The sequence below is a fragment of the Schistocerca piceifrons genome, chromosome 11 (genome assembly GCF_021461385.2).
Source record: "Schistocerca piceifrons isolate TAMUIC-IGC-003096 chromosome 11, iqSchPice1.1, whole genome shotgun sequence".
NCBI classification, from domain to species: Eukaryota; Metazoa; Arthropoda; class Insecta; order Orthoptera; family Acrididae; genus Schistocerca; species Schistocerca piceifrons.
Window position 1 is genome coordinate 41,588,646 of NC_060148.1, and position 12,072 is coordinate 41,600,717.

The 12,072-nt window shown below is 41.4% G+C and overlaps 1 protein-coding gene across 5 annotated transcripts in view; it reads right to left on the minus strand.

The window, feature by feature from the left end:
- Window positions 1–12,072, minus strand: part of LOC124719941 (serine/threonine-protein kinase OSR1) — a 538,784-nt gene that overhangs the window by 112,070 nt on the left and 414,642 nt on the right. For all 5 annotated transcript variants that reach the window (XM_047245141.1, XM_047245139.1, XM_047245142.1 and 2 more), the window contains 2 exons: window positions 6,557–6,771; window positions 5,529–5,641 (listed from right to left, as the gene is read on the minus strand). In XM_047245141.1, the coding sequence (XP_047101097.1) occupies window positions 5,529–5,641; window positions 6,557–6,771 (328 nt within the window). The remainder of the gene's footprint in view (window positions 1–5,528; window positions 5,642–6,556; window positions 6,772–12,072) is intronic.

A 12,072-nucleotide genomic window follows, 5' to 3' on the forward strand; every position in this document is an offset into this window, starting at 1 on the left:
ACAATATTGTTATTAAAATTTCCTTACATATAACTGAATCTGCTTTTCATGTGGGCGCACCTTATAAATCCATCAAGCAATTGAGGACATAGGGTGCAAGTGCTGCTTTGAGTTGAAGTTGTCACAAGGGGGTGGGGACCGGGAGGGAGGGGGGGACCGGGAGGGAGGGGGGGGAGAGGGAGTGGGGAGAGGGAGGGGGGAGAGGGAGGGGGGAGAGGGAGGGGGGAGAGGGAGGGGGGAGAGGGAGGGGGGAGAGGGAGGGGGGAGAGGGAGAGGAATTTTATGACAGAAGACATAGTATTTCCAAGAAAAGTGTTATCACTGTTACACATTCCATTATACCAAGTAACGATGAGATGGGAGGTTTCTCTCTTCACTCTACTCAGATCAAACTTTTGTAATCTACAAAACTATCACCACACGTCCAAAACAAACATGACAAATATAATCACAAGCCACATATCTTATTTCAGCAAAGACAAACAACTTTCCTCCATTCTACACATCCTAAACAAAAACTGCCAAGTTCCAGGATTTATCCAATTCCTATTCCCCTCCATGTCACTTCCTCAATTATGTCACATTCAGTACTTCCAGGGTGAAGGCTTTAGTTACACAATCTCTCTAAAAACTGTTTTGAGAGTAAAAGTCAACAACAATGAACAAAATCAGTATTTTTGTAATGTCTGGTTGTAAATGTTGCCAGCACACATTGTTGAAGGGGCATTGGACTGCTTGCCAAAAGTGCCCTAAAAGGTATTTTCAGGTTCTGTACCATACTTACATGTGGGTACCTCTTCAAAAAGCACATTTTCATATACTTCAACAATAATTAATGATTTTTTAAAAAGTTTTTTTGGGTGGCATAAAGTACTCCGCCTCTCCTAGTAACAGGCTTTATGAAAAATGCACTGGTATTACTATTGTTAAATCCACAACATAAGAGGCAAAAATAAGAGCAACAATCGTATCACATGTAATAGGCAGGTGGCAGGGAGTGTATGCTGTAGGGCTGTGTGTACCACAACAGAATAATAATGATTTTAAGAAACAAATAGTAGGAAAATTACTGCAAAGCAACACAATGGTGCTAGCATTTGAGAAGGACAACAGAAGCAGACAGACAACTGGGAAGACAGAAATGGAGTAAGTTGCAAGCCTTTGGAATGTGATGTCACAGGTGACTGCTGCAGAACTACAGGACTGATCAAGCAAGCAATAAGAGATAAAAGATTAAACTTTACAAGGGACTATCCAAGCTCCAACCTCTAATTGTGTGTCAGTAATGCCGGTCACAAGCGGGAGTGGAAAGTTATGATGACAGAAGAGCTATTTGGGTAGCCATTGACGTAACCATACGTTAGGGACCGATGACCTAAGCAGTTTGGTCCCTTAGAAATTCTCACACATTTTTGAATACATTTTTGTTTCGATTGCACGAGACATGTTAAGTATTTAAAGTGCCAACAACCTTAACACACTAGGTGCTAGAGTACTATCAAACAAATTTTGGAGAAAAACACTTGGCACACACACACACACACACACACACACACACACACACACACACACACACACACACACACACACACATCATGTAATAATTTAACAGTCCGTCACTATTTCTGTTACTGGAGTGTATACAGCAGGACTCGTACCGCAACTAAACTAAAAATTATGAAAAGTGAAATGAAGCTAACCTAACATAGACCTCAGGCTACACTACCAATTAGTGTCACCACTATGCAGATAAAGTCATTAATACTCCAACCGAGATTCGTATTCCAGATGAAATGATTAATAACATTTCAGTGTCAAAAGCAGAATGTGAAGGAAAGGCCATCCACAAAATATGATTAATTAGTATATTTGCCATATAAAGATTTATCTAGTCAACAGCTGCTGACTGGGTAACACACACTTTCCTTTCGTTGGCTACCACCTTTCTCCACATAGAAACTTCTTGTCAACATTGCCTCATCTTTGAACAAGTGCAGCTCATCTGACAGCCCTTTGCATAATCAGAAAAAAATGTAAAATAAACAACATAGGAAATACGGAAGCGTCCGATCCCACCTGTCTGCTTTGACCCATGACGTCACAAATATGGCGGAAACAAAAAACACACACACACTTTCCACAAGAAGCCTAATGACACTAACGGGACACGCGCAGGAAATGGGGTGTTTTGGGTGGGGGTGGGGGGGGGGCAAACTAAATATAAACAAATTTAGACGCCTAGCGTAGCTACAACGTGTAAGTGAAGACAGCCATGCATGAATACCCACCCACCTCCCCAGGGGTCGTAACTCCTGCAACCCATAGAAGATAAAGATGCTTCAGTAGCTGATTAGTGTTTTTTGTCTTTTTTAAAAAAAAAAATCTCATGGGATAGAACGAACAGATCAGAAAGATAAATATAATAAACTAAAACAGATATTCGAGGAAACAGATAATTAAAATAAGTAATAAGTGTTTTTAAATTTAAAAAATCTCACGAGATAGAACGAACAGATCAGAAAAGTAAATAAAATAAGATGAAACAGAACTGGAGACAGCCACACTCAAACCAAACTCCGCGCCGTCATGACGTCACACACGACAACACCCTTACGTCACGGGTCAAAGCCGACACGTGGGATCGGACGCTTCTGTCGACCCATAACATAATTAATCAAAAATATAAAATGGTTCGACACGTACTGCAACATGAGTAACTGCTAAAAATTTTAGTTTAAGGTACGATGGAATAAAAGACACAAAGGATGGCTTAGACATGATTATGAATATGGATCATTCTCAATGTCAGATACAGCAGTTAAGCTTAAATGAACTGCAGCTAACCTACCGTTCGGTTGGTGACTCACAATAACTTTGTACACTATCTAGTAGAAATTGACGCGAGAACTGTGGATGTAGCACAATTTTAAGATTTTAAATTATAAAACAGTAACCAGCCACAGTAACAGTTTAAAAAAATTATTTAAACCTTGAGCAGATGCACCTACATAGAAAGTGTGACAAAAAAAATTGTTCTGCCCCATTCCATTGTTTTTTTGGAATTGTGGGCCCATAGCTATTACTTTATTTTTGCTTCAGCTAACAATGATAGACTGTGTTCTTGTATGTCCAAGTGATCAGCCGTAAAACAACACACACAGCAAGCTATTGTCTATGATATAATTAGTAATCAAATAGGCAGTCATCTGGGATCTGATGCAACTGCACTGTTTATTGCTTCGAGTGGGTCATTACTGTGCGGTAACATCTATCCGTGGCAACAGAGTGGTCTAGTGAAAGTTTATTTCATTATTGTTTGATTAAGAAGTGCTTTAGCTCATATTCTGTAAGTCTGTCCACTTGAAATTGTAAACCTTGTCATATTTATTTGTAATTCATAGTAGTAACATTTCAGACAGAGGACTTTTGCTCCCAGCAATCGTCTGCAAAAAGTGACAAGTTGTGTTTTCATATGATATACTGATCTTCCAGCCAATACTGCTGTTTTCAGAAATGGTATACCTTTATAGCCCAATTTCTCTAGTCACTACATTTCAATGGTAATGAGAATCGGCATTCCCATTGCTCATGGGTAAATACAGAGCTGGTGCAGTATAAGCAGACCAAACATCAACACACTGATATATAGAATTGATCAGATATGATTCCACAATTTAATAAGATGGCTGAACTCCGAGTCAATGATAGGAGATGAGGAAAAATATTTAGAATAGGATAAATGTGTAAAAACAAGCTAATTACAAAGCAGATACTGCCCAAATGGGTCTTACAACCACTAGTGATGTAGGTAATGTTAGTAGAATGAAAAGGGAACCACACTGTCGGTCCACAAATTGCTATCAGTCTATTGTTTTGAGAACTAACAAAGTTGAAGTGAAATACAATCAGCAATACACTTGCTATTTGTTAACACAAAGTGTACCTTTAAAACTAACCATCAGCTGCTTGTTACCTCACAAACAGTTTCATGGAGGACAAAACGGTCTCTCTCATAACACACTCAATTAGGCAGTAAAAACAATAAAAATTCTTAATGCATTGCAGACACTTTTCTCATAATGCCACTGTCCAACAATGAATGAAATATAAACAAACATTTAAAGAATGTCTAATTCACCATAATGAGCTGCTAATTCAACAATTATTTACCAATCTGTTCCAAATGCACAGATCATGTATCAAAAGATAATTTGCATATTTTGAATAAATAATGCTATGCCATTCTTTAAATATTTATGAGCTGTGAGCACCCTCTTCATAAAATATACTATAAATAATTTACTTTTTTTCACGATCACAGAGAGCAATTATTGTAAATAAGACATTTTCCCTTAAAATCTGTCTCAATAGCAGTGTGTTCAGCAATGAAACCATGGATGCAGATCACTCATCTCCTGTGGTTGTGAGCAAAGTATAATATTAATTACCAACAGTCTTAATATACATATCCTGACATAGAATCCCACTTAATGGCTCATGCATGACACTTGATGCAATTAAACACTGAAAGGAACATTAGTAATTTTATAACAAGATTTCTAAAAGCAAGTAAAGAGACAGAAATGAATACTATTCTCCAAAAACAATTTTAATACGTCGTGGTAACAATATAAGAAATATATGTTCCGCATTTTTCTTTGCTGAAAAAGGCTTGGCATATTCCCTTTCAACAAAATCTTATGTTAACAGCCTCTAGCCATCTATCATTTTAAGTAATACATATGCTAGACAGGATTTTCAAACGGCACACATAAAAGGCTTTATTTACTTAATTAAAAGAAAAAAAAATCAAAGTTATCAAACAAGGAAAAAAGCCTCACCACTTTGAAATTATGCCTGTGGACAGTAACTCAATCTGGACAACAATCAATGCCAGGTGAAATCATCAATCTGCTTACAGCTAACATGCAAATTTCTCTTACAGTGAATCTCTGATCACATCCGTAACATTTACTCCTCTTTATCTATTTCAGAAATTTTAAGGTAGGGCAACTATTCCAGTAACATTTATTATAACAGTTTATAATACAAAGATGAAAGATTCACTGTAAGTGCTTCAAGATAGAAAAAAATAAAATACACTTTCTCACAGGCAACACATTATCTAGTCACATAAGCACCTTGGACAAAACTTGCTGTCAAATCCACCATGGACATCCTTATTTCATATAGTACTTCAAAGCTAGTTCTTCCAATGTAACAGCAGTGATTCTTCACACCATATTGCTCATTTTCTTTTCCTGTTTTTCCCCAAAATAAATGGGAAACTTTCTGCTGAAGATTTAGTTAAAATGTGTGTTTTGTTTCACAAACATACTGAAGCTACAATATTGCTGTTACGTACCTGAAACGTTTCATTAATGTGCAAGTATCAACACACTGAAAAACAATTGCAAAAAAATCTTACTACTTCCTACTTGTAAAAATGTTCGAAAAAGTGTTACAGTGAGGTCTGGGAAGGGCGATGGGCTGGAGAGAACAAGTCTTGCTCTATCTTAAATAATTACCAGCAATTCGTCCATGCTCGTGTTCCATTTTTCCAGATTTATTCGTTTGATGGCACATTTTTCTTGCCGTGGTTTGCAAAAAGCGCCGTGAACAACTGCTGTTGCTCCGACACCTAGAAATAAAAGTAGAACTTCAATACGTTGGCACATATTCTGCAGAAATATTCATATTTATAGTGATTTTAACATTAAGTAACTAACTATTGACATTAGTCGTTTATATTGTGAAGTTTGCGACATGTTTTGTACACTAGTCTGCAAAAATCGCCATTATTTTTCTTTATTCGAGGTAAAAGTATGATAAAACACTCCGGGATGGAAACAACTATCTACAAGATAAGTGTGACTGTACGAAGGGAAGAAGAAACGAGTGAAATACACGGAGTCTAAATGTCAAAGGCTGTCATATGTCATTACGTGCAAAATTTACTGTGCACTATCACCTAAACAGAAACAGTATTTTATTATAAGTTAACCACCCAACTGTTCGTCTACTAATATGTTACGTCTCCATTGCCTTTAAGTTACAAGAACACCATAGCATAACGCCCAGAATTCAACTGCAGTCATGCCACGACGTAAAAAATCCACAAAAACATTCATTTTTTGCAGTTCAGCAGAATGTTATCTTAGGAGCATTACCTGTGTTTAGAATAACTGTTAGAAAACTATGTCAAGTTCACAACATTTCATTAAAAACTCTTACTTTTAACAAAACATTCAATAAAACACTGGTTTCACTCCCGGTACGTCACGTTTTCCGCTTCTTTCTCGCACTGTCATTCAACTAACAACTGTCTAGGGACTGCATGATGCAGTCATACAGTCTTACTCCACAAAAAATGAAAAACAAAGGCCACGTAAAATAGCAAGCTGCGGTACAAACTTCATTCGACTTCCAATAAAAAGAGAGAAAATGTATACACACACTCCAAATGATCACACGAACTTCATATTGCAAATAATACAAACGCTGAACGACACCAGGCAGATTTCGCCGTCACGTTATAGACAGTTATTTTACTGACCGATAACTTCCTTCAGTTCGTAGTCATCCTTAGAGTTGGGCCAGCCTTGCGTCGTCGAGCCGGCACCAGTCGTCGCCATTTTGTGAGCGAGAATATCTCCGATGGAAGCTCTGGCGGCCAAATGCGGACCTAAGCCGTCCGGGCCTGTGCAGTTGGATGTTTTCCGCCGGAAAATACCGGGCGAGCCAGGCGGCATGAGCCCGGGAGAGATTTTCCTGAAAGGAGGGGACACAAACACATGTAATTCAGCATTCTTATTGTAAAAGACACTTTCTCAATATTTAGTACACTGGCAGCAAGGAAAAGCGTGAGGAACGAAAGTTATTAAAAGATAACTCTGAGCGCAATAAAGCAAATAGGACAACGTAAGCAGGAGAAACAAAAGACTGTACGCGTAAGAAGGGGGCGGGTCCACACGTGGTGACGACAGCACGCAGCAAGCGACTATCGCTCTTGTAGACTACACGAACAAAGGTCATATTTGCGATCGCCCAATCGGTTCATTAACCGAGTAAACCGGACTTCTTGGCTCGCCTCATAACGGCACTGTATTTTCTTCTAGAAAGAGCGATATAGTTTAGTAAAATGCAACAAATACAGTCTTTACAGTGTACAGATATTGCATGCACCTTATTTATTCCTAATAGCAGAGAAGGATGCCTCATAGCACTTTGTTGAGGTGAGACTGCATCTGACACGGCGGCTGTTTACTTAGCTTCATTTGTTTGCGTAAAAGTGTACAAAGTGGCTGTGGCGTTGCTGTTACAATCAATAGACTGAACACAGAAGGTTGTGATCGGAGATTTCTTTTCCGCAACAGTAGTGAGTGTTTGCCGCAGTCAGATCAATATTCATTTCTGACAAATCAAGGTAAACGAGCTTTTCTTGGCAGCCAATCCTTTTTACGTAATCGGATCTCCCTCTGCCCGACTGCGTGCTTCAATAACAGCAACCAAGTGCTGTTTGGAAGACAGGCACAAGGCACGGATACAGGGTTAAGAAAAGATGCGGAGGGAAGGAGGGTCAGAGTTCTTCAGTCTCTCTCCCCCACGAAATGCGCTACATATGCTCAGAATTTTAATAAAAATAACAGTAAAATATATACAATATTTCATGATCATAATCATTTGTTAACATCAGTTTTTAGTACAGTGGTTTTGCCTTTTTGGTGATTTTTTGGGGGGGGGGGGGGGAGGGGAGGAGGATCCCCGCCTGCTGGAAGCAAGCTTACGTTTCTGGGTGTTGTCCTGCATATCAACGCTCATGATTGATCCCCTATTGTCATGATCACCATTCTTCCTTTCTTCATGATTTGTGATCATCAAATAGCCGCCGACCAAGCTCTACAAAAATATGTACCGAGTGACTGTAAATAAAATGCAGCTACTCACAGTGTGGGCTGTATGGCAGCGAAACTTGATAGATATTCTAATGTGTTAATACAGAACCGATTAACGTGGATAAAAATAGTTCCGATTTTGGCACAAGGTGCAAGGCGTACGGAACTATTTCCACGTGTAATGGCTGAGGAACGGAATGTGGACAGAAAAGGTCAAAAAAGCGAGGAAGGCGTTATGCTGATGATGTTATTATTAACCGATTACTACAGGATTTGTTCAATGAATGTGAGCACTGGAGAGGCCGACGAGATGCTGCATCCATAAAACGATGTGATAAACAGTTGCTCGCAGCAGTTTAGGTGGAATCTGAGCAACGCGTTCATATTACACTCTCCGTCAGATCAGGTACAGACCGAGCGTATCCGTGGTAAAAGCGTTCTTTTATATAGTCCCAGAGCCAAAAGTAAAAACTATTCGGATGAGATCGTCTCGCAGGCCATGCATGTGGAACACCTGTGCAGATAACACGTTCGTGGAAAGTTGTATCAAGCAGATATTTCTCTAGACGATCGCCATGAGGTGTTGCCTCGTCTTGCGTGCGAAATGAAAATAGTGGTTTCCACACAGTTGCGACCACGCAAAGCAGGAATCACACGCTGTAAAAAGTGGTCTCGATAACTTGCATACGTCACGGTACACCTGACAGGCCCTCTTCGTGAATTCTCTTAAAAGAAGAACGGACAGCGTTGTGAATCCACAGCACATGGTCACATGAGGCAAGTGCAAAGCTTCTTCGCGCACAGCAACCCAAAATCGTGAGTTCAAATTCAAATGGCTCTATGCACTATAGGACTTAACATCTGAGAGCATCAGTCCCCTAGACTTAGAACTACTTAAACCTTACTAAACTAAGGACATCACACACATCCATGCCCGAGGCAGGATTCGAGCCTGCGACCGTAGCAGCAGCGCGGTTCCGGACTGAAGCGCCTAGAACCGCTCGGCCACAGCGGCCGGCAATTCGTACTTACTGCACCCTGAGTGTAAAATGTGCCTCGTCACTCCATCTTATCAACTTCGATCCGTGCCGGACACCAGAGAGCAAATTCAGAACATTGCTGCGGATCAAGAGGTTGTTTAGGTCCTGCACTGTTTGGATCTTGTACGGGTACCAGTGTAATACACTGGAAAGCCAAAGAAACTGGGACACTTACCTAATATCATGTAGGGCCCCGGGAGCACGCAGAGGTGCCGCAACACGACGTGTCATGGACTCGACTAATGTCTGAAGTAGTGCTGGAGGGAATCGACACCATGAATCCTGCAGGGCTGTCCATAAATCCGTAAGAGTACGAGGATGTGGAGATCTCTTCTGGACAGCACGTTGCAAGGAATCCCAGATACGCTCGATAATGATCATGTCTGAGACGATTGGTGGCCAAAGGGAGTGTTTAAACTCAGAAGAGTTCTGGACGTTTGGGGTGTCGCATTGTCCTACTGGAATTGCCCAAGTCCGTCGGAATTCACAATGGACGTGAATGGACGTCGGTGATCAGTGTCACCTGTCAGAGTCGCATCTAGACGTATCAGTGGTCCAATATCACTCCAACTGCACACGCCCCACACCATTACAGAGCCTTCAACAGCTTGAATGCCCCCCTGCTGATATGAAGGTTCCATGGATCCATGAGGTTGTCTCCACACCCGTACACGTCCACTCGCTCGATACAATTTGAAACGAGACTCGTCTGACCAGGTAACGTGTTTCCCGCCATCAACAGTCGAATGTCGGTGCTGACGGGCCCTGGCGAGGCGTAAAGCTTTGTGTCGTGCAGTCATCAAGGGTACACGAGTGGGCCTTCGACTCCGAAAGTCCACATCGATAATGTTTCGTTGAATGGTTCGCACGCCAACACTTGCTGATGGCCCAGCATTGAAATCTGCAGCAATTTGCGGAAGGGTTGCATTTCTGTCACATTCAACGATTCTCTCCAGTCGGCGTTGGTCCCGCTCTTGCAGGATCTTTTTCCGGCGGCTGCGATGTCGGAGATATTCACTGTACACTCGTGAAATGGTCGTACGGGAAAATCCCCACTTAATCGCTAGCTCGATACTGTGTCACATCGCTAGTGCGCCGACTATAACACCACATTCTAACTCACTTAAATCTTGATAACCTGCCATAGTAGCAGCAGTAACCGATCTAACAACTGCGCCAGACACTTGCTGTCTTATATAGTCGTTGCCGACCGCAGCGCCGTATTCTGCCTGTTTACATATCTGTGTACTTGAATACGCACACCTATAACAGTTTCTTTGGCGCTTCGGTGTATACAGGGTGGTCCAGTGATAGTGACCGGGCCAAATATCTCACGAAATAAGCGTCAAACGAAAAAACTACAACGAACGAAACTTGTCTAGCGTGAAGGGGGAAACCAGATGGGGCTATGCTTGGCCCGCTAGATGGCGCTGCCATAGGTCAAACGGACATCAACTGCGTTTTTTTTTAAATAGGAGCCCCTATTTTTATTACATATTCGTGTAATACGTAAAGAAATATTAATGTTTTATTCGGGCCACTTTTTTCGCTTTGCGTTGTAATAGTCACAAACATATGGCTCACAATTTTAGACCAACAGTTGATAACAAGTAGGTTTTTTAAAATTAAAATACAGAACGTAGGTACATTTGGACATTTTATTTCGGTTGTTCCAGTGTGATACAAGTGCCTTTGTAAACTTGTCATTTCTGAGAACGGATGCTGGAACAGCGTGATTACCTGTAAATACCACATTAATGCAATAAATGCTCAAAATGATGTCCGTCAACCTCAATGCATTTGGCAATACGTGTAACGACATTCCTCTCAACAGCGAGTAGTTCGCCTTCCGTAACGTTCGCACATGCATTGACTATGCGCTGACGCATGTTGTCAGGCGTTGTCGGTGGATCACGGCAGCAAATATCCTTCAACTTTCCCCACAGAAAGAAATCCGGGGACGTCAGATCCGGAGAACATGCGGGCCACGGTATGGTGCTTCGACGACCAATCCACCTGTCATGAAATATGCTATTCAATACCGCTTCAACTGCACGTGAGCTGTGTGCCGGTCATCCATCATGTTGGAAGTACATCGCCATTCTGTCATGCAGTGAAACATCTTGTAGTAACATCGAGTAGAACATTACGTAGGAAATCAGCATACATTGCACCATTTAGATAAAATGGGGGATAATTATCCTTGCTCCCATAATGCCGCACCATACATTAACCCGCCAAGGTCGCTGATGTTCCACTTGTCGCAGTCATCGTGGATTTTCCGTTGCCCAATAGTGCATATTATGCCGGTTAACGTTGGTGAAAGACGCTTCATCGCTAAATAGAACGAGTGCAAAAGTCTGTCATCGTCCTGTAATTTCTCTTGTGCCCAGTGGCAGAACTGTACACGACGTTCAAAGTCGTCGCCATGCAATTCCTGGTGCACAGAAATATGGTACGGGTGCAATCGATGTCGATGTAGCATTCTCAACACCGACGTTTTTGAGATTCCCGATTCTCGCGCAATTTGTCTGCTACTGATGTGCGGATTAGCCACGACAGAAGCTAAAATACCTACTTGGGCATCATCATTTGTTGCAGGTCGTGGTTGACGTTTCACACGTGGCTGAACACTTACTGTTTCCTTAAATAACGTAACTATCCGGCGAACGGTCCGGACACTTGGATGATGTCGTCCAGGATACCGAGCAGCATACATAGCACACGCCCGTTGGGCATTTTTATCACAATAGCCGTACATCAACACGATATCGACCTTTGCCGCAATTGGTAAACGGTCCATTTTAACACGGGTAATGTATCACGAAGCAAATACCGTCCGCACTGGCGGAATGTTACGTGATAACCACGTACTTATACGCTTGTGACTATTACAGCGCCATCCACCACAAAGCGAAAAAAGTGGTCCAAATAAAACTTTCATATTTCTTTACGTACTACACGAATATGTAATAAAAATGAGAGCCCCTATTTTAAAAAAAACGCAATTTATCCGTTTGACCTATGGCAGCGCCATCTAGCGGGCCAACCATAGCGCCATCTGCTTTCCCCCTTCAAGCTAGACGAGTTTCGTTCTTTGTAGTTTTTTCGTTTGATGTTTATTTCGTGAGATATTT